This window comes from Rana temporaria, chromosome 1 (assembly GCF_905171775.1).
Source record: "Rana temporaria chromosome 1, aRanTem1.1, whole genome shotgun sequence".
Lineage (NCBI taxonomy): Eukaryota > Metazoa > Chordata > Amphibia > Anura > Ranidae > Rana > Rana temporaria.
Window position 1 is genome coordinate 612,897,814 of NC_053489.1, and position 24,079 is coordinate 612,921,892.

The window sequence follows — 24,079 nt, forward strand, 5'->3', positions numbered from 1 at the left end:
TGTACAGCAGAGATCTTTTTGTAGGATGTACTGGAATAAGCTGAACAGATAGCGGTAAGAAATGCTCATATTTTACTGGTAGTCATTTTGGAATTTTTACATAAACACAGCATTCCATGACTGTCTTAAAGTAAAATATGAACATATTCCACTGGTAGCAATGAATGCTATGGGATATATGAATTAAAATAAATAATGATTATTTTCTGTGTCGGGTGCCTGTGATGAATAGGCAAATGAGTGTTTGGAAATCATTCCTCATTGTCCTCATTCAGAAGGTATCAAATAATGAATGTGGGCAGTGATGAGCAATCCGGATGAAGTACAGAGGGTCCACCGTAGGAAGCAATTGGGAAACATTATTGAAAATTGGTAATTCACCACCTGGGATCCTGGTCGCCCAACGTTACATTGGTGGTTATATAAATATAGCCAGAGCTACTGAGATCTGCATTTCCCATCATAGAACAGAAAGTCCAGGGCCCGGATTCAGAAAGAATCGCGTATCTTTAGGCGGGCGTAGCGCATCTCATATGCGCTACGCTGCTGTAACTTAGTCAGGCGAGTAGTGTATTCAGAAAGAAGATGCGCCCGAAGTTACGGCGGCATAGCGTATATGGGCCGGCGTAAGCCCGCCTTATTCAAACTAGGCTGGTAGGGGGCGTGTTGTATGGTAATGAATCGTGACCCCACGTAAATGACGCACCTAACGAACGGCGCATGCGCGCGCATGCTCAATATCACGTCGAATTTTCTCAGTAAATTACGCCGGCTCAATGTTTAGTCGACGTGAACGTAACCTACGCCCATCCCCATTCATGGACGACTTACACAAACAGCGTAAAATACGACGCTGTTCCGACGTTTCCGACGTCCATACCTAACATGACTTACCCCTGCTTTATGAGGGGTAAAGTTACGCCGGTCGGACGCCTTACGTAAACAGCGTATTTTAATACGCCGGGCGCATGTACGTTCGTGAATCGGCGTATCTAGCTCATTTGCATATTAGACGCGGAAATCAACGAAAGCGCCACCTAGCGGCCAGCGTAAATATGCACCTAAGATACGACGGCGTAAGAGACTTACGTCAGTCGTATCTTAGACAAATTCTGGCGTATCTGATTCTTTGAATCAGGCGCCGAGATATGACGCCTCACATTCAGACTTACGACGGAGATACGCCGTCGTAAGTCCTTTGTGAATCTGGGCCCAGGTGTTGTGTTTTTCAGAAGATTTGAGAATAACACATTGGAACCAGAGGGAAAAATGTTAATTCCTTGGGTCTGATAACTTGGGTTAGTCTAAAACATATTGGATGTATTTTGTGTTATTTTACGGTAAATGTTTGAAATATTAAAAAGGCTTTGAACTCAAGGTGTTTGTTTGACTACATGTATTAGGCGAAAGGCAGATAAAGAAATTTGGTCAACCTAATGTGCAGATAATGCTGACCAGTAAAGACGCTTTGTAAAGATCCTTTCATGCACGTGATAATAGCAGCTACTTTGGGAGTAGCCTTTCTCAACCTGGGTTCCTCCAGAGCAGCCTTTCTCAACCTGGGTTCCTCCGGAGCAGCCTTTCTCAACCTGGGTTCCTCCAGAGTAGCCTTTCTCAACCTGGGTTCCTCCAGAGTAGCCTTTCTCAACATGGGTTCCTCCAGAGCAGCCTTTCTCAACCTGGGTTCCTCTAGAGCAGCCTTTCTCAACCTGGGTTCCTCCAGAGCAGCCTTTCTCAACCTGGGTTCCTCCAGAGTAGCCTTTCTCAACCTGGGTTCCTCCAGAGCAGCCTTTCTCAACCTGGGTTCCTCCAGAGCTGCCTTTCTCAACCTGGGTTCCTCCAGAGCAGCCTTTCTTAACCTGGGTTCCTCCAGAGCAGCCTTTTTCAACGTGGGTTCCTCCAGCGCAGCCTTTCTCAACCTGGGTTCCTCCAGAGTAGCCTTTCTCAACCTGGGTTCCTCCAGAGCAGCCTTTCTCAACCTGGGTTCCTCCAGAGCAGCCTTTCTCAACCTGGGTTCCTCTAGAGCAGCCTTTCTCAACCTGGGTTCCTCCAGAGCAGCCTTTCTCAACCTGGGTTCCTCCAGAGTAGCCTTTCTCAACCTGGGTTCCTCCAGAGCAGCCTTTCTCAACCTGGGTTCCTCCAGAGCTGCCTTTCTCAACCTGGGTTCCTCCAGAGCAGCCTTTCTTAACCTGGGTTCCTCCAGAGCAGCCTTTTTCAACGTGGGTTCCTCCAGCGCAGCCTTTCTCAACCTGGGTTCCTCCAGAGTAGCCTTTCTCAACCTGGGTTCCTCCAGAGCAGCCTTTCTCAACCTGGGTTCCTCCAGAGCAGCCTTTCTCAACCTGGGTTCCTCCAGAGTAGCCTTTCTCAACCTGGGTTCCTCCAGAGCAGCCTTTCTCAACCTTAACCTGGGTTCCTTCAGAGCAGCCTTTCTCAACCTGGGTTTCTCCAGAGCATCCTTTTACAACCTGGGCTCCTCCAGAGCAGCCTTTCTTAACCTGGGCTCTTCCAGAGCAGCCTTTCTCAACCTGGGCTCCTCCAGAGCAGCCTTTCTCAACCTGGGCTCCTCCAGAGCAGCCTTTCTCAACCTGGGTTCCTCCAGAGCAGCCTTTCTCAACCTGGGTTCCTCCAGAGCAGCCTTTCTCAACCTTAACCTGGGTTCCTTCAGAGCAGCCTTTCTCAACCTTAACCTGGGTTCCTTCAGAGCAGCCTTTCTCAACCTGGGTTCCTCCAGAGCAGCCTTTCTCAACCAGGGTTTCTCTAGAGCAGCCTTTCTTAAAGAGGTTGTAAACCTAAAAAAAAAAAAAACCTGCGCCATTAGCTCATTATTTAATACTTACCTTAGAACGATGCCCTGCAGTGCCTCCCACACTCATCCCCCATGGCCGACATCTTTCCGGAGTTACTTCCATGTTCACTGGCTCCAACGCTGTGATTAGCCAGAGCCGCGATAACATCACTCCTGCGCGGGTGCCGGCGGTCACGGCACGGGTTCTGAAGAAATGGAATGACCAGGCTGTTCCTTCAGTGCACATGCGCCGATGATGTTGACGGCAGCGTATATAGTAAAAATTTAGTAAAAATTTAGTGCAATACCACATGTAGCCAGAGGTGGGGGGGGTGCCAGAGAGCCTTGAAAACACATGGAAAGGCCAGAGAACGGCTCGGCAAACCTTGGCAACTGAGTATTTCCAAATCTTTCCGAGGAATTTCCGAATGGTGCCGGTTGGCTCCGGCGCCCCCCCCCCACCTCAGGCCAAACGCGGTACTGCACACTGCTTTGGCTTGAATCCTGCTCGTTTTGCGAGACAACACTCGCAAACCGAGTTAGGATTTTTAAAAATACAGTGCTCATATTGCGAAACGCTCGTTAACCGCGTTACTCGCAATCCGAGGTTCCACTCTATACAGATGTTTGATCACCCATTTGTTTTCTATTCTGTTCATTTGGTGGCATACTCTGCTTTTTCTATTCGTTTGTACATCCCTTTTGTATAAATAAAGATTCAAATAACAATGCTTATTAAATGTCTTGTTTAATGGTGAAAGTGCAAGCAGTTAGTACACATTTGCGTTGGAGACAAGCATTTTTCTTACAACATTAGGCAGGTGTTGAAGCCGATGGAAACTTCCTGACTTTTGGAATAAGAGTCTGTAGAAAGACTTCCCAGGCGCATTTGCAACATTTGGAAAGCATTATAGAAGTATCCAATGTTGATTTTCTAGAGGAATTGTTAACATAGCTGGTTGCTGACAGACGTCAAGAAAGCTTGACATGAGCTCGCTGAAAGTGTCACAAATGTGTGTCAGCACTTGAGAAACACGGGCTCTAATAATCGCATTGGTTTCAATCTAGTGCATCTTCCAATCAATGCCCAGCGGTGAAACAAATCAGTTGTTTGTGGCTTAATGAATATCGGAGTCCCTCTTCATTGGAGTCATATATAGATAGTGAGTCCTATTTCCAAAGATATTTATCTCATCACTCTGGCTTAGCAATGTCAGATTCTCCGAAAGGTGGAGTTACACTTTAAAATTTATTGGACGATAACGATCACAGCAATAATTCCTTGTGTCACGATGCCTACTTATTTCCAATCCGGTCATCCGAGAGTCTGTTACAAGCATGTGTATGTGCCAGCTTGTCTCTGAACATACCAGAGCCGCAGGATATGAGCCGCTATCTTTACGTGAAGGAGTTTTAGTTGCAGTTAAGCAGCTGATGTATTAAATATATACAGCGATAAGCCGCTGCATTAAAAGACAAGTTTCCGAGGGTAATTATGTTGACTTAACAATAACCTGGACTGAGTATCTATTAATCTGTTTATCTCCTTAGTAACATTAGTGTAAGAAATATTTTTGTTGTGTGGTTGGTTGTCTTAATTATTTAATTCTGTCCTCTGCTTCCTGATTGATGAGGTTTTTATTACCACATGGTGCAATTTGCAACTTTTATTTCTTGTATATCGCAATTGTGGAAAGTTGTCATTGTTTAACTATGCACTCCTTTTTGCTTATGGGGTTGATTTTTAGTGGCACTCCAGTAGTGCCACAGAGGATGGCAGCTGGATGATACATTTGTGGCTTATGATGGCTGGTGAAGCATGCAACCACGGTTTGTTCTGGAAAACAGTACGTTTTCATGGAAGATCCAAAGACATGTTGGTAGGCTCCTGCCTAAATTATGCAACTGTAACAGCTTCAACTCTTCTGGGAAGGCTGTCCACGAGGTTTAGGAGTGTGTCTATGGGAATGATTGACCATTCTTCCAGAAGCGCAATTGGGAGGTCAGGCACTGATGTGGACGGGAAGACCTGGCTAGCAGTTTCCGCTCGAATTCATGCCAGAGGTGTTCTATCGGGTTGAGGTCAGACCAGTCAAGTTCCACTCCAAACTCGCTCATCCATGTGTTTATGGACCTTGCTTTGTGCACTGGTTCAAATCATTTGGTGGAGGAGGGATTTTGGTGCGGGGTTGTTTTTCAGGGGTTGGGCTTGGCCCCTTAGTTCCAGTAAAGGGAACACTTAAGGCTTCAGCATACTAAGACATTTGGACAATTTCATGCTCCCAACTTTGTGGGAACAGTTTGGGGATGGCCCCTTCTTGTTCCATCATGACTGCGCACCAGTGCACAAAGCAAGATCCATAAAGACATGGATGAGCGAGTTTGGGGTGGAAGAACTTGACTGGCCTGCACAGAGGCCTGACCTCAAGCCGACAGAACACCTTTGGGATAAATTAGAGAGGAGACTGCGAGCCAGGCCATCTCATCCACATCAGTGCCTGACCTCACAAATGGGCTTATGGTAGAATGGTCAAACGTTCCCATAGACACACTCCTAAATCTTGTGGACAACTTTCCTAGAAGAGTTGAGCTGTTATAGCTGCAAAGGGTGGGCCAACTCAATATTGAACCCTATGGACTAAGACTGGGATGCCATTAAAGTTTATGTGCGTATAAAGGCAGGCGTCTCAATACTTTTGGTAATATAGTGTATATTTGTGCATATGAGATTAGGACCATAAGCTGGCCACACACCAATAGTTTTTTTTTTTTTTTTTTATCCAACCTCCAGGCTAAACAAAAAATAACTGGTTCCTCAATCCACGATATACAGCAAGGAAATGAATTTCCCGCTGCAGCTATTCCATTTGGACAGCTGATCCCACCTTCTGTCAAAATACCCATACAACAGCTGTATTTGATCGCATGCAGTTGCTATTTGGCCCAAAATCTTCCAGCAGACTCCTTGATTAAACACTCACCTTGAAGAATGAATCAGGGCCACTCACTGATCGAATTTCTGTTGGTTCCTCAGGAAGTTTGCATAGCCAGCTTTAAGCAGCCCATAGATTATGCAATTTTTCTTTCCTTTCCTCCAACAATGCTATTGTGTTCTGCCGGTGGGGAGCCTTCCCTGCTGGTTTACTAAAACTGTAGCGTGCAATATCTGGTGCAGCTGTGCATGGTAGCCAATCCGCTTCTAACTTCAGCTTGTTCAATAAAATCTGGGGGCTGATTGGTTTCTATGCAGAGCTGTACCAGATTTTGCATGCTCCAGGTTTAATAAATCAACCCCAATGATCACTGCTGGTTGCTATAGTTGCTAGGGTTGGGTCTATTAAATTACATACAAATTACTTAGTAGCACAAAATGCTACTTGGTTCTGTATTTTCTAAATGGGGCGGTATAGGGAGGTGGGTAGGGCGTGAAATTAAGGGACAGTGCTCTGCTCAAAGGTGGGTAGGGGGCATAGACAAAGGGTGACTCCGCTATGAGGAAAGATTAAAGGAACTGAATTTATTCCCTCTTGGGAAGAGGAGAATAAGGGGGGATATGATCAACATGTACAAATATATAAGGGGTCCATATTGGGAACTTGGTGTTGAGTTATTCACTTTACGGTCAACACAGAGAGATTTCATCTCCAGATACGTCAAGAGTTGTAAAAATGTGGAATAGACTCCCTCCAGAGGTGGTTCTGGCCAGCTCAGTAGATTGGTTTAAGAAAGGCCTGGATTCTTTCCTAAATGTACATAATATAACTGGGTACTAACATTTATAGGTTGATCCAGGGAAAATCTGATTGCCTTTCGGGGGATCAGGAAGGTATTTTTTCCCCTGCTGTAGCAAATTGGATCATGCTCTGCTGGGGTTTTTCGCCTTCCTCTGAATCGACTGTGGGTATAGAATTTGGTATATGGGACTGTACAATTTTTTTTTTAATGGTTGAACTAGATGGACTTGTCTTTTTTCAACCTGACTAACTATGTAACTATGTAACTTAGAAGGAAGGAGTTCCTGCAACTATTTCTGAGAAAAAAAGCCCTGGACGCTAATATCGTCTGGTCCCTGCTGAACTGTCTATATCCGGTTTTAGATTGTAAGCTCCTTTGAGAGCAGGGATTGAGTTGCAGTATCTAAGGTGCTACGTAAATTGTGGGCCCTATATAAATATCTAACTTTAAAATGAATAAGAATACATCACAAATGACTGATTACTCCACTGAGATCAATCTACACAAGTGGGGGGAATTCTTGAAGACATATCTTAGTTTGCCATGTTTACCATTTCTAACTAGTTGAGGCTTGCCCGTTTTTTTTTTTATGGGTACCTTTGGAATATATAATCAAATATACTGTATGTTGGACTTCCAGAACAGACATCTCATACATTTGGTAAAGAGAAATAGTTCTACTATTCATAGCCTAGCCGGTGCTGGATTTCATTCTCTTTCCCACACAAGGAAATGAACACAAAAATATTGCTACGGGAAGCCATTCAATTTTATCTTCTTACATTTTTTTTTGTATAGTCACCTACAATGTGAGTTTGATTGACTGTGATTGGCAATGCAGTGAGTCTTTAATACTGTAATTGAAGTAAGCCACCTAAGAATTAATGTTCGTAAACTGGTTCTGTCCATTTTTTATTAAGTGCCCTTCTGTAATCTTGGTTGGGGACTGGTGCCAGTGGGTCTGACGTGTGAAAGACAGTAGGCAGCCAAAGGGCAGCGATTCAGCAAACGCGCTTAAAAAAGGCGTATCACATTTCCACAAAGTGCAGCATAGGCGCATCGCACTATGAAAACCACATGAACTATCCAAATTCATGATCACGCAGTTTGCTTGCTCAGCTCTGACGAATATCTAAAATGTTGTCACTAAAATAAATAAAACATTGACAAAACACAAAGCAAAGAGTAATATAATTCCCTGACAATCAAGCCTACTAGCCAGCAAAAAGGATTGTTTTTATTTTTTTTATAGGGGTACTCCAGTTGTCTTTTTACCTTTCTAGTTGGGAATTCGGATGTAGCATTCTTCCAAAGTTGATATGAAATATAAAAAACAGCTAAGTGAGACAACTCTCCAGCATCTAACTAAACCTCAAATATCAATTTTTAATTTTTTGGGGCCTATTTAGATCATTGTACTTGACTGCACAATATAAAACCCAGGATCTTGCTGACAGAAGTTGCACTAATGTTGTTCAAATGCTGTACGCATGTATCAGGGCCGACATCACACACCCAACACGCAGAGAAACATGCTGCCCTTTAGCAGACGTACATCGGTGCCATTAATTCTTTAAGACCGCCACATGTACCTGCTGATGTGAACGTTATCATTCCCACCAAAACCACAAATGGTTTGGTGCAGCATGGTTTTGCAAAAAGGTCTTTCTTTTGAGCGTTTTCACACATTGAAATGAATAGGCTGCCCTACACGCAAAGCGCGGGAACACGGACATTTTTAAAAAGTCATACTATTGCTGTATATTGTGACATTTTAGAAATGTATTCATGAAAACTTGTATGGTTGCTAAAAGGTCAAGTTTAAATGTGGGATATACAGTATATATCAATAATATATTAAAAGTATAATAATTCCTTTTCATTGTCATTCTGGTATCTACATGAATGTCTTCTTATTTCTTTGTAGGTCCTCCACGCATTTCAGACAGAGTAATTCACCGGCAAACTGTGAGATTGGGAAGGACTATAAAGCTTCTCTGCCCGGTAGAGGGCGACCCCCCGCCTCTTACAATGTGGATAAAAGATGGACGTTCAATCCATAGCGGGTGGACAAGGTTTAGGACTTACGTGCATGGGCTGAAGATTAAGGATGTTGAAAGGGAGGATGCTGGAAGCTACATCTGTAAGGCCACCAATGGGTTTGGAAGCGTCAATGTGAATTACACCCTCATTGTTATAGGTGAGTGCATTGGAATATATATATTTTTTTTCTGCTGCCTATTATCATGCAGATAGAAGAACATACTTCTCCTACCTTTAAAGGAGTGAGATTGTAAAACTGGGACTGGTTTACAATAATTTGTATTAATTCTATGTCCCTATCTGATTAGACTTTCGGTAGTGCTAGTGATTAGGCATTTTAAGTAGTATGATAGACGCAAGTATCCTAGGAAGCCAACAGTATCCACATTATACAGTTGGCTGCTTCCTTAGGTTGGGCATTGAGGAGGGACACTATCTGCATTGCATGTTTTAACTAGTAGAAGATAAAATTGTAAATGCATGTAAGTGGGGAAGGGGTATCACAGTGCTTTAGTAGTTAGCACTTCTACCTTACAGTACTAGGGTCCTTGGTTGGAATCTAGGCCAGGAAACTGCGTGCATGGAGTTTGCATGTTCTCTTTGTGCTTGCATGGGTTTTTCCCAGGCACTCCGTTTTTTTCCTACCCTCTAAAGCAGGGGTCTCAAACTCGCGGCCCTCCAGCTGTTGCGAAACTACAAGTCCCATCATGCTTTTGCCTGTGGAAGTCATGCGTATAACTATTAGCCTTGCAATGCCTCATGGGACTTGGAATTTACTCAACTGCTGGAGGGCCACCAGTTTGAGACCGTTGCTCTAAAGGCATGTTGGATAGTTAATTGGCTCCTTTCTAAATTGGCCCTAATATGCGTGTACAAACTTGCTTTGCACATGTGTTATCCCGTTCTGCATGCCGGACCTAAGCCTGAGCACTTGGGAAGGTTGAGGAAAGACCTGGCGACCTACCTCATAAAAGCCACCAATAAAATTCTATGGAATAAAGCTGCCAAGTGTATCAGACCTGATGCCAACAAAGCTGATTCATATAATTTCTGATATACTGTAGGATTTGTGGGGAAAGGCATTATCAAGGGATTAACTCAGCAGGAGTCTTAAATTCCTGTGTTTAATATCCCTGATAATGGATACCTGAATGGCGTCACAATTGGTGTCAGTGATAACCTAGCAAAAGTGTATCTTTCCTTGAATAGAGCAGGAAAAGGGTTAGAACTTCTGTCACTACTGGGGAGATTTCCCTTACTTCCTGCTATAACAGGAAGTGGTGGTAAACATCTCCATGAGGGGCTCTGACAAAACCTAACACTATCCAAACCTAAAAAAATGTCTGGAGTTAGATTAACAAACCATAGGATCTGATGTGCCACACGTGTACCAGCATTGTTGAGTACCGTGTCTTTTAAATTAAAATAGAATCTAGCACATTGTTAATAGCTCATCACTATCAGAAACGATCCTTGTAGTGCTGAAAAATGATTTGCCTCTGAATGCTTTCAGATGTTTTAGAGGCAGGAACAGTAAAATTTCCATTCCCGGAGTCCATACTCCTTCCAGATGCTGTGACTTGCACCTTCTGGATATAGGATGAGCTGGGAAAATTAGGCCTAGAAGCATGGATAGGAATAAACATCTACTGTCTGGCTTCCATACATGTCCTGAGTTCCAATTCCTCTGCTGGATAGACTGTGTATTGTGTTTTGTACATATAAGACCCCTTTCTCACAAATGTCAAGGGTTCTTATGTGGTTAGAAGGTTGAAGAAGTTGCTAAATAATGGTTTCTTACACCTTTGTAGACATTTAATGGCCAATATCAGGAGGTAGATGTTAAATTTTCAATTTATTTTATATTATGGAGAATTCCAAAGGAGTGGAAATCCTCTAGGAGTCAGATACACCTTTAGGCCTCGTACACACGATAGGTTAACCAGAGGACAACGGTCTGAAGGACCGTTTCCATTGGTCAAAACCGATCGTGTGTGGGCCCCATAGGTTATTTAACCATAGGTTAAAAAAAGCCAACTTGCTTTAAAATGAACCTATGGATTCCTAACCGATAGGTCAAAACCGATCGTTAGTAGGCACGACCATCGGTTAAAAATCCACGCATGCTCAGAATCAAGTCGACGCATGCTTGGAAGCATTGAACTTAGTTTTTTTCAGCACGTCGTTGTGTTTTACGTCACCACATTCTGGCACGATCGGTTATTTAACCTATGGTGTGTAGGTATGACGGACTATCAGTCAGCTTCATCGGTTAACCTATGACAACGGTCCTTCAGACCGTTGTCCTCTGGTTAACCTATCGTGTGTACGAGGCTTAACTTCTAACTTAAATATCACTTGTCCTTTGGAGATTCCAGATGATGGGTCTTTAAAACCCTCTAGTTCCATTATCAGAAGACTTCTGATAACGGCTTCTTCTAAAACATCCATTACATCTCCCACTATGTCCCTCTGAGCAGCGACAACAGGGCTGGGCCTGTTATTTCTCTGCGTGTGTCTAACATATGCAGTAGTGAACCTTCTGTTGCATTGACAGGTTTTATTTGAAGTGAAGCCTTCATACCAAAGTCTTGTGCTCCAGTAATGCGTTCAGGCAGTGTGTCTGATTCCAGCGATTGATCTACGCTGGATGGGTCGGGTAAGCTCCTCAATGTTCTGTCCTGGCTTTTGAAGTCCGGGAGGATGCGAGGGGCCAAGCCATCTGATTTCATTAGTGGAGGTTTAAGCTGATGTTAAACAACCACCTCTCTAATTGATACCGGGCTGTATCCGCTGCAAACACATTGCTAGCAAATTAGAAGATCTCTGATAGATCTGCAGGTTATAAAGATAAACCGATTGTTAGCTGTTAAATTTGTTCTGTCCTAAATGCAGGACTGTTATTGCAGGTGGTCGTATATTGAACAGGTACTATGGGGCAAATACTGTAATGCCCCGTACACACAATCGGATTTTCCGTCGGAAAAACTTTGGATGGTCTTTCGGACGGAACTCCGCTCAAGCTTTGCTTGCATACACACGGTCACACAAAAGTTCTCTGAACTTTGGACCGCCAAGAACGTGGTGACGTACAACACTACGACGAGCCGAGAAAATTAAGTTCAATGCCTCCGAGCATGTGTCGGATTGTTTCCGAGCATGCGTCAGGATTTTGCGCGTCGGAATTGCTAGAGACGATCGAAATTTTTTTCGTTTGAAAAATTGAGAACCAGTTCTCAATCTTTTGTTGGTGGAAATTCCGACAGCAACATTCTTTAAAGTGTATGTAAACCCCAACAATGAACTTCTCTTATTGGTCTCCTTTAGTCTGTTAAAGTGGATCTCCACCCAACCACCTCTACCCCCCCTTTTTTTTAATAACCCCCCCGGTTATGCATATGCATATTTATTTTTATTTTTTCGGTTTAAGGGCAATAAAAGGTGCCCAGATTATTTTTATTTTTTTTATGCTTTTAAACCTGTGTGGCTATTCACATTAAGTGTTTTGATCCATATTTTATGAACAGTAATATGATCTGCATACTTATCGATTCTTCAGTCACATGATGCTGCAGCTTTGTATAAAGTAGTGCTTAACAAGGGCTCTGAATTCCGGGAGCCATGGCATCACCCGTGGGCTCCCATAGCCCAGCTGTTGTCGGTGCTCCCTACTCTCCCCTGCAGCAGCCGCTCACCAATGCAGTGAAGCTGCCGGATCATGTGACCGAACTGAAGTGGATCAAAAATTGGTAAGTATGCAGATCTTTTTTTTATATAGGTTAGGCAGGATATATAGTTGAAAGATGGGGAGGGGAGTTGCACATTTTTAAGAATAGACATAGTTAGGGTTTTCTTTCACTGTTGGAGTCTTGTTTAATCAGATGGTAACATGTGGCTGCTGGCATGGTTCTCTTTAAGGGATATTTTTATTTTCTTCCAATGTTTGACTTTCTTATATATGAAATACTAAGGATTTTGAAAGGCACCATTCGCCTTTTTTTACAACCCTTAAGGGAGCATTGATGGCAGCCACAAACCCACGGAAAGTGTCTGTGTGAAGCAATTTGTCAGACTGAAGTCTCCACAATGTTGTTTTCTTTGGTAGCACTCATGGCAGATTTGTGATGGTTTGCTGCATTTGAGTTGTTGCTGATTTCTTGACGGGCAAAGAAGTAAAACTGAACACAAACCTAGAAGAACCGTTACATTTGGGTGTTAACACGCCTCATTTTTCAGTGTCTGAATTAAGAACCGTGTGTTGCCTTTAATGACCAGAACATGCACCATCTGGGGGTTATGGACACCGCAGTCAGTTGTTGCAAACATCGATCGACAAGGCTGTTCCCGACATGAGACAATATGTGTTCTATAGAAGGGTATTGCTTGCGCTCACCTTCTCTCACTAATCCTTACCTTTCCGTAGTTTGAAAATTTGTATTTTGCCATAAAATTAGAAGTTTCACCTTGTACTGCTTCCCAGTGTCCTAATAAAACATATTTCCATAATTCTGGGAAATGGAGCTTATTGCAGAGACAAGGAGCAGTCATTTTAAGCCACGATTGCATTGAATAATTTTCAGTCTGATATTTATTTCATTTTTTTTTCTAAAAAAAAAAATCCCCCTTTGACTACATTTTAATCAAAAAGTCTGTACAACATTATTTAAATTTTCTGCCTGATGTTAATTTTAAATTGAAAATGACAAAAGTATAAAATCAAGAAAAATCTTTCCACACATTACACACCTTCAAACCCCATGTGATCAGAAACTTCCCAACCTGTTTCCTTAACGTGTTACTAAACCCAGGACCCTGCATTCACTATATCGGGTCTTCCACAGTACACACAACATGGAAATGCAATTATTTTAGTTACTATAAACTGCTAAATACAATTGCTCATCAGCAGTTAGAGCAGTCTTGTAACTTCTATCAGTGTCTGGTTAAATCTTGTAGGAGGAGTTTTCATTCTCCTTTGATTGTCATATGAGGCTGCAGGACCCCTCACCCTCTGTCTAAACAGTGCTGATCGGCCCTGTGCTGATCACATTTACCCTCTCAAGAAAAAAAAAACTCTCTAGCAATGCACATGAAACTGAGCATGTGCAGTTTGCCCCTAAGGCTCTGTTCTATCAGCAGATAGATTTGGAACAGTGGAATGATGCCTCGTACACACGACCGCGTTTGAAAAAACGAACTGTAGAGCCACTACCAACGCCAGGAAAAAGCATCTGTACAAATGTGCTTTTAGTAGCTCTTTGCATTGGCGTTAATGCACGTTTAGCTGCACTAGCTATTAGCGTTTCTCTGCCTCTATTCAAAATCAATGGTTCCCTATGAAAGCCCATTGATTTGAGGGTATACCATCTCTACCCAACAACAACCAAACTTTTACTTTTTACATCTTCACAGTTATTACCTTTTTGTATCACATGAACCTTCCTTTTAGATTGTAAGCTATCAAGAGCAGGGCTCTCCTAACCTTCTGGTCTTAAAATACTATATTGTAACTGTATTGCCTTTGTTTATATTGTAAAATGTAAAATGTTGGTGCTTTATAAATTGTGTATTATAATAAGGAAATATTACAATGGGATTGTATCATGTGTGGGCACAGCTCTTACCCACCTTCCCATCTCTGTAAAAAAAAAATCCTCTGATTTTCACACAAAGCAGTTTAATGAAAAAGGCAGTGACTTGGGAGAACAAAGCATGTAGCTTGTAACCAGTAGTAGCGTTTAACAGGCTTTGTGGCTTACCACAACATTTGGAATGCCAATTACTATACAAGAACTGAAATTACAAGTTCAGGGAGAGGAATCTGTCTCCTAACCAACAACAATACACTTCTTCAAATGGTGAAAAATAAAATAAAGCAGAGTTCAGCTTCCCAAAGAACAAAAAAATGTAAGTAACAAAAGCATTGTGGAAGAAATAGTAGGCCTCAGAGGTTTAAATGAATACGCCTGGACAATATGATGACTTGTCCTGTCCTTTCTTGAATGACTCTCAAATACGACTTCCCTTAGGGACTGGGAGGAAATAAGCATGTTTCCTATTAAGTTGTGTGTTCCAGGCTAACTCAATTATGTAAACCTCAATATTCAATCACAAATGATCTATTAGTTTGTCTTCACTTGATCTAGAATACAGACAGATAATGGATGGATATTGCTGTGTAAATTTTTGCTGGCTGAGCAGTGATTGTAAAGTATATGTGAACGCACATCAACCAAAGCACATAGCAAAACAGTAATATAGTAACAAATATAAACCGGGTAGGTCCAGAGGCTCTGATTTGTATTTTCTTTGCAATACTAATAAACAGAATTAGTAAAAAAATATAGTAACAAATGTAGCGCTACCCCCTCAGGAGCCGCTGATTTGTTGTTGGGATCGGCGTATTAAGTTACCTTGGTATTTTCTAAGGGTGCAGTTGGAGAACAGAGTATTGAGCGGATGTCCAGACAGTGAATAAAGATTTTCCAATGCTTTATTTCCAGGCCAGCATCAACATCAAATGGGAAGGAAAGGTTGATGAAGTAAGAGAGAGAGAACTTTGCAGTATCAGGCCTGGATATGAACCGAGCAATCCTGCTCTCAGTAGTATCAATTGCAATTCGTCGCCACTCTAGGTTGATTTTCCCACCGGCCAGAACACACTGATCAGCCAATGGCTGCCCGCACTGATCGGATGTTGGTTTTTCAGCATGCCCGTTCAACAGAAGCCAGTTGTAAGACCAACTTCTGTATATCAGACAGCTGTACACACGGGACAAAAGTAAGCTGGTTCCTACCAAAGTGACTGCTTTAGTCCGATTTCTGGCCCATATGTATCCAGCAAATATTAGAAATATTAGAAATATGAATTGTTGGTTTTTCATAAGCTTTATATTTCGGACAATTTCTGCTAAATCGGCTGAAATTTGGCCCATGGATGCCATTGTCGGCACCAACTAGCCTGACAAAAGTGGATTTTTTTATTGACCTTTGTCAAAGGAGCTGGGTTGAAAATGGTTGGCTGAACAGTGACTGCTTCCGATTGGAGATTGGACTGGGTGCAAGGTGTGAGAACCCAGGAGCAACCAGGAAATGCTGAACCTTCAACAGTTGTCACTAGAACGGGTAACCGGCCCCCAATGGAAGATGTCTCTACCTTCTCCCAAAATATTGAGTTTCCCATCACTTTTACAGTAACAATGGCCACCAGGACAAATAATGCAGGGACCCAAACAGCTATAAAGCCTGACAGGTCTTCTGAACTAACAAACGCTAAAATTTTGTTACAAGATAATCTGCCAGTGGCTTTGTTTTATACACAGAGGGGCTCCTTGTTTGAGCAGATCATTCATGGAATGCATCACAATTTGGAAATGTAGGTATAGCCTGAAGGCTACAGCAAATTGAAGAATCATGACAAGAGGCAAAGTAATTAAATTAACCAAGAAAAGTGGGTTACACGCACAGCATGTTACAAATGAGATATTACTGGCCAAAGTGTCTCCATGTGACTTTTCAGACTATGAATGAGCTTTCCAATTGGATTTTGTTGAATTTTCTAAAAAATTATTCTCAAATTATGATAATGTAGGCATCCTCTAGAAAAGGTTGACTTCAGATATTTTATATTTTTTAGTGGTCTGGGGTGGTTTCTGCCACTTGGAATATTTGGATGGTGCCACTGTGTCTGTATGGCTGTTATCAGTTGACCTTGAAGTTAGGCCCTATCCGTTCATGCTTTATTTAATTAGAGTTCCAGCCCTAATTCTGCCCCTGCTGCCCAGCTGCTAACCATTCATAGAGTTCATTGATGCCATGTGCTGGAAGTGGGCAGCATGTTCCTTCTCCTTCCCCTGGCAAGTTGGAGATCAAAGGACTCGCACATGTTTTTTCGTTGTCTTATCTGTGCGTGTCTTCCATTCCATACATTTCTTTTTCTGATCAAAGGCATGGTGCATGGCCTGTCACCTCTTAGCTCTGCTGTATTACCTGAGGTCATCCTCTCTAGAGCCAACAACCATTTTGTGTTTGGTTCCCCTCCCTTGGGAATCGATAATGAGTTGTCTTTTTGTCCGTTTACCATCTTATTCATATAGTTCTAATAGATAAGAGCGCAAACATGTCCAATAAGTGTATTAATTGGACCCCCACTTTATGTCTTTTTATTTTATTAGGGATCACTGAGACCATCAGTACTTATCAATCTAAATAAAGTAATTTGCACTTACAAAAACACATTTAAAGTGCATTAACACCCATACTATAAACTAGTCTTATTTGCTCCCTTTTGGTCTGTTAAATAAACCACTAAAGGTATTTTGTTATATCTATTATATAAGTGGTGATCCCGCTAGAAATCTTGTGAGCTGATAACTTATTATGTTCTCTGTCTCATCTGACTGTTATCACTTAGCATTGTTCCCAATTCTCTCAACAATCTACCCTTTTGTCAAATAGAAGAGGAGAGGGAAGGTGTTCTGCAGTCCTGTCCTAGGGGGTGACAACCCCGCTGTTCCATAGATACAGTATCATGAGTGAACGTTGTCACCCTTGGACAGGAAGTGTGTTATTTGCAGGATCCTCAGGAAAAATAAGTTAAATTAAATAAGTCTGAATACAGAAAACAAATGCAGCCACCACATCTAAGGACTAGTAAGCTGCAATATATTTGGGGGGGGGGGGGTAGATACAGGATAAGGATGTATTAAGAAATACAGTTGCATTAATTTGTGTCTTTTTTTGTCTGCCCAGAGTTCAGCTTTAAGGTGACTATAATTTGCCTATATTTACTGATTAATCTATATTCCAGCACCATTCTGAAGACTAGCTTTTGGACCCTTTCTTTGAGTTCTATGGTATTTTGCCATGTAAAAAAAAAAAAATATTGGCCTTGCTTAAAAAAGCTACATTTTCTTTTTTAAGCATAACATTTCTTGATTCTGGAAAAAAAGAGACTGTATTATTTGAACCGTCCACTTGAATAAAATCTTTGAGAAATGTACACACAGCTCAGCGAATAACTATTTTAGAGTTAAAATGGGGGCTGAAAGCATTTCTCTGGCAAAATGTTTGGAAAAGAAGACTTCAGACTCAAAGTCCCGAGAGCACTGAAAAACTAGACTCTGCTTTCAGCGAGGGCTGCTAAAGACATTAAGTTCCACGCAAACTTCCATCTAAGCAGTGAAGTATTTGAAAAAGGCCTACTTTGTTCTCAACTCCCGGGCCGAAGATTAGGCACAGGGCCTTTACTGAGGAAGGTGGATGATGACCCTTTACCCTCACTGACGATGACAGATTTATGTACTTAAGTGCCCACGTCCTGATATATTTGTTAACGAGGGCCAGCATGCACCACTGCTGCCAGTATCTATTTTTATAAATGATAAGGTGCTGTCCATGCCGGAATGCTTGGCAAACCTTAGTTCGAACATCCGTGTTCAAGGTTGCCATGGTAAGCCCTTAGTAATACAAGGAGGCCTTCAATGAATTTGCCAAGTCCAAGGAGGCCTTCAATAAATACGCCAAGTTAAGATAAGAGTTAAGGTAAGAGTCAGCTGCTAATGTGATGTGTAATGCCAAATTTAGCTGTATGATATACTGTATTTTTGATAGGTGCTGCATTTTTGGTAAAACACAGCAGCATTTTTTTTAGAAATAGTTGGGTTCAGTCACTTACAAGTTCTTAGAATCTTTTGATGATTATAGTAGCAAGATTTTCCTTTAATGTCTAGAACTTTTCTCTGGTTTATTGCATTTAGTTTTCTTTTTAAGGAGGCTTCACCCCACTTCTTGCCAGGTTATTATAACTTGAACCTTTTGGGGGCATACAGGCCCCTTTCACAAGGTTATATACTGTATATGTATCTTATGGTCAACACACCAGTCAAGAATGACCAAAGTTTTGAAGGAAACATAGGCCCCCCTTTTCAAGGTGACAGATATATATATCTTATGGTCAGCACATCCGCAGAAAACCACCAAGGTTTGAGGGACACAACTTGCAGTATACTGGTTACCTTGTGTACCTGAAACTTTGGTGGCTTTGGCTCGGGTGCTATAAGTCTTGTACCCAGAAATTGGCCAGGGACCTTTCTAAAAATCAACAAAGAAAGCTGGCACCACAGTATATTTATTCTCTACAAGCATCAACCCTATTTGGTGAGTATGCACGGAAACAGCCACAACTTGTTGATGCGTTTCAGCCAATATTGGTCTTAATCATGACCATTTTGCGCCAGTTAATAAAGCCTATGTTTGTTGTGCCGGCTTTCTTTGTTGATTGATTTGTACGAGGCTTCAGCTGCCTTAGCCTGGGCACTGATATTACAGTCGCAGGATATAGCAGCACGCAGCAGTATCTTTATGATTGTTGGGACTTTTGAATAATGGCTTTAAAAGGAGATTGGAGCTAGGGACTGAAGTATAAAAATGGCACTGATGAATGAGGAAAGTTTTCCTTTTAAATAACTGATGAATAAAAGCCTTTATAAAAACAGCGATGGAAAGCAACCTGTGGCAACCAGTCTCCGGGCTTGTGGTGTTTTCACCAGTTTGAGAGCCTTCTGAAAATTATTCAGAATTTATTAATTGGTACATATGAAGTCAACCTCCTTTTGACCTGCATTTAATGTGCTTCAAGAGGCTTTTGAATTCCTAGAGATTTTTAAAGTGAGTGCTGTTGGAAACAGAAGCCCCTAGGAGCAGACCCTTAAAGTTCTATGGTTCTAGTATAACCAGGAAAGATGATTTATTATGGGTTGCTATGAGCCAGTGAGTTATGGTGCAGCAAACCTTTATATGTAGCCACTGAACACATTCAAAATTTCAGAACCCACTGGCATCTATTAAAGGCATATTGTGCCTTTTATACCTGGAAAGTCCTTAGCATCCCTGATGGACATCTTTCCCGGCTAGACTTGCCAATGCATTAATCCATAGTGCTGGACCATTATGTTTTTCCTATGAATACATTTTGTGTCCTAGTGTCTGAGTATATTAGGAACAATGTACAATGGAGCCGAGGGGTTTCAGACTTTCAGACTAATCCCTAGCACCTCATTCATATTGAGTTATATTTTTTTCCATTTGCAGTTCCTTCATAAAAACAAGGAAATTTAATTAAATAGGCAGTTAAAGATTTAGCAGAATAGACAACATTTTTTTCCATCCATTAAAATAAATGGAAGAAAATAAGAATATAAAAAAAGAAGAAAAAAAGGGTAACCTTCGCAGTAATTTTACCCTTTATTTGGAAATGCTGGACAAGGTATTGAAGGTGCCAACACAGCCTCTTCATCTGTGCTTATAATAAAGTCTTTGTTGACTGTTACAAGGACATGGCCAAAGGTTACTTTTAGAATGAAACACTATTTTTGTCACATAATGTATGGTCATAATCATGTTGCCCTTCAAAAAACATCAGCCTTGAGGCTTGTTTTTGCAAATACAGCATATCAGACACACGTCGATAGTCGTAGACTGTTGGCCTCAAGGACAAATAGTGTTTCTAAAGTATCAACTCGCTGCACTGAAAAATACTTGAGATATGGCGTAATTTATAGTGTCTGAGCAGTGCGCAACTAAACTATTCATTGTGGACCTTGATGATTTACACAACTTTAAGACAGTCCCAGTCTTTAAGAATGTTTTCAAATATATCATGGCAAATGGTGGGATTTCAGACGCATTAAAATCCACTTGTATCCTACATAAAAGCAACACATTATTGCAACTCTGTACAGTACTGGAAAGAACGTAATGCAGAGGTGTGGTAGCAGGCAACACTGCATTGTGGAAGGTGGGAGTAATTTTCCAGACCACGTAGAAACGTGAAATGTGAGCAGGGGGCATCACAACACAGCCATTTACTTATTTATTACAGGTGCTTATATAGCGGTGTTAGTTTTTGCAGCGCTTTACGGCATCATCTGCCTGGAGCTTGCATGTTCTCCATGCAAGGACCATAAAGGAAAGTAAGATTCGGTTTAAAGTAGACCATACAGAAAAGTAAGATTCGGTTTGAAGTAGACCATACAGAAAAGTAAGATTCGGTTTGAAGTAGACCATACAGAAAAGTAAGATTCGGTTTGAAGTAGACCATACAGAAAAGTACGATTCGGTTTGAAGTAGACCATACAGTAAAGTACGATTCGGTTTGAAGTAGACCATACAGTACAGAAAAGTAAGATTCAGTTTGAAGTAGACCATACAGAAAAGTAAGATTCGGTTTGAAGTAGACCATACAGAAAAGTAAGATTCGGTTTGAAGTAGACCATACAGTAAAGTAAGATCCGGTTTGAAGTAGACCATACAGAAAAGTAAGATTCGGTTTGAAGTAGACCATACAGTAAAGTAAGATCCGGTTTGAAGTAGACCATACAGAAAAGTAAGATTCGGTTTGAAGTAGACCATACAGTAAAGTACGATCCGGTTTGAAGTAGACCATACAGAAAAGTAAGATTCGGTTTGAAGTAGACCATACAGTAAAGTACGATCCGGTTTGAAGTAGACCATACAGAAAAGTAAGATTCGGTTTGAAGTAGACCATACAGTAAAGTAAGATTCGGTTTGAAGTAGACCATAGATAGCAACACGATCATGGTAGTTAATGGACATTTCATTGCCCATGCTCCAGGACATGGTATCTGCTTTTCCTTGTATAGGAAGATGAGGACCTACTAAGGAGAAGCGTAGGATGGTGTATTGGGAAGGAGACAGACAATAAGGGCAGCAAAAAAAAAAAAAGTAGACAAACATGGCACGCAGCATAAAATTACTAAAACTCCCTGGTGCTCTCTGCTAAGAAATCCAAGGAATCTAACACAACCGTGAGATGGCTCCTTTACAATCCTGTAAAAGAGTCCCAGGGTTTGTGTTTAGCCTTTCCAAACAGCTCTCTATCTACAGTCGCCATTTTGTAATTTCTGACTAGAAATTCAGAAAGTATTACTACACAGAGGACAGGATGAAATGTATATGAACAGAGGACAGGATGAAATGTATATGAACAGAATCCCACACACTTGGAATATGCAAACACTACACTTTTGGATGTCCTCCACCTTTTGGAAATAATAGTGCAAATGACTAGGTTTCTTAAGAAAAGATTCAATCCGGCAAGATATTCCTGCCTTGTCTGCATGGTGTTCAGCTCTATGAAACTGTTAAAAAAATAACACCTTTCTTGATAGTAATAATAATATACTAATAATGCTTTGAGCCTTTACAACCACTTTAAGTATATTCATGCTTTGTAATGTGTCAATGTAACACTTCCAAGTATTTAGTACCTCTTCCAGATCTCGCAGCACTTCCTCTGACAGTTACTTCATCTGCTTTCCTCTCTAGAAGGGCAGCACCATCTTTGTTCTGGTATCATCCAGTGTCAGCGCCTACTTCCTGAACTGAGATGCTGTGTCAGAGATGAAACAATCATGTAAGTCCTGATGCCTGTGCACTTCTTGGCTGAGATTGATCAGCCCCTTCTGCAGCCTCTCACCTTGTTATAATGTTGCAGTCATAGGCGTGCTCACATAGGGTGTAAGGTGTGCCTGGGCACACCCTAATCACCCTGTACTGTGCAGATTCCCCCTGCTGCCTGGCTGCAGAGAAAGGGACTGGGGAATCTCTGTCCTCAGTGCCTTTCTCTGTCTCAAAAGTTAGACATCAAGGGTCTGTTTAGACCACTGATATTTCACCAAAGCCCCCAAACAGGGCTCCTAAAAAAAATAAAAAAAAATTATATTTAAAAAAATAATAATAAAAATAAAATTGTAAAAAAAATTAATAATAATACAAATAAAGATAAACTACTGACACCGATCTCTGCCCTGCTGACTTGCCCACTGCCATATATGGTATATTACACACGCATGTGTTTTTGAGCTTTGGTGTGCACACCCTAATGCAATAGGCTGCGCACACCTATGGTTGCAGTCTGAACACTGGGGAAGAGGAGACTGAGAACATGCTTCCCTGGTCCTGCAGCAGACTGAAGATCTTATCTCAGCCAAAGTCACTGGATTGGAGTTTACAATGGCTTTTAGATGAGCTTTTCTTTAAAAAAAGAAAAAAATATGAGTTGTGACACGTTAGCCCTGGTTCACACAAGTGCGATTTGTCATGCAATTTGAAAGTTCAAAATCGCAGGACAAGTCACACCCTGTTGCCAGCAATGGAATCATTCAAATCTTTGCAATTGAAAAGGTTTCTGCACTACTTTTCTTTGGCGATTTCATTGCGACTTGCATTGACTTCTGTTAAATAAAGTTGTAAGCTGCAAAGAAATGGCACATCAAAATTGCACTGATCGGTGGCTCTGAAATCGCACTCAATTAGCGTGATTTGAAAGCCGCACTGGTTTGAACCAGGGCTTAGGTATTTTGTAATGCAAACTTGTAAAGTTACAGGAAGGTCCAATGACGGGCTCTGGAGCTGGGGAGTTTTAGTTTGATATGTGCTCAGGCTGTTCCTGAATTGTTTGTTATAGGATGGTAGAGATATATAATATAGGCAGCAGATAAGCATCAAGCAGTCCATCTTGCCTGACAAGTCATGTTACTTATTAATGACAACTTCTTACAATTTTTACTAAGCTTTTGCATTTAAAAGCTTCAAGTCTGAATCACATAATTGTTCACTTCTTCATAATCTCTGCTGTGTTCAGCAATGCCCCTACAACAACTACACACACAAAGCAATTCTATATAGACAATGTTCTGTGTTATTGCTTATAGGAAATGTATCACCAAAGGGCATCGCCATGCAGCAGTTTGCTAATCGGATAAACTAATCTGTATAAGCCGGTTCTGTCAGTGTTGAGATGAATTCTGAACAGACAGCTACATACACAATTAAAATACAATTTTGGGAGCTGCTTTACCTGCCAAAGCCTTTGTAAGTCTTTTCAGCCAGTCTTGTGAGCCAGGCACCCCTGCCAGGCAGCACAGCCAGGTTTCAGACTTCCATGCCCACCTTTTCCTTTCCTTTGTAAGCTAATTCAGTCTAATGGCACGCACACACGATGGGAAATTCCGACAAGAAAAGTTCTCTCAGAATTTCCGACAGCAAACATTTGAGAGCTGGTTCTCAATTTTTCCGACAAGAAAAGTTCTTGTCGGAAATTCCGATCGTCTGTATTGCAATTTCCGACGCACAAAAAAACACGCATGCTCAGAATCAATTGAACGCATGCTCGGAATCAATGAACTTCATTTTTCTCGGCTTGTCGTTGTGTTGTACGTCACCGCGTTCTTTACAGAATTTCAGACAATATTTGTGTGACCGTGTGTATGCAACACAAGTTTGAGACAAATATCCATTGTTTTCTTGTCACTATTTCCGATCGTGTGTATGCGGCATTAGGGCCACGTTACTCTAGCGATCCCGTCTCTTATGAGAATTCTGCAGCCCAAATAGGGAACTAAATACTCTACTTTGGCGTGTTAATCCATTGCCATCTTGATAAGCAAGTTGTCTCTACTTCGCTGGTAACTAAGGGGCAGATTCACAGAGCAA

The 24,079-nt window shown here is 41.5% G+C and overlaps 1 protein-coding gene across 2 annotated transcripts in view; it reads left to right on the plus strand.

Annotated features, from left to right (window-relative positions):
* The window catches only part of FGFRL1 (fibroblast growth factor receptor like 1), a 203,771-nt gene that overhangs the window by 119,076 nt on the left and 60,616 nt on the right, over positions 1-24,079 (plus strand). For both annotated transcript variants that reach the window (XM_040335248.1, XM_040335249.1), the window contains exon 3: positions 8,448-8,720. In XM_040335248.1, the coding sequence (XP_040191182.1) occupies positions 8,448-8,720 (273 nt within the window). The remainder of the gene's footprint in view (positions 1-8,447; positions 8,721-24,079) is intronic.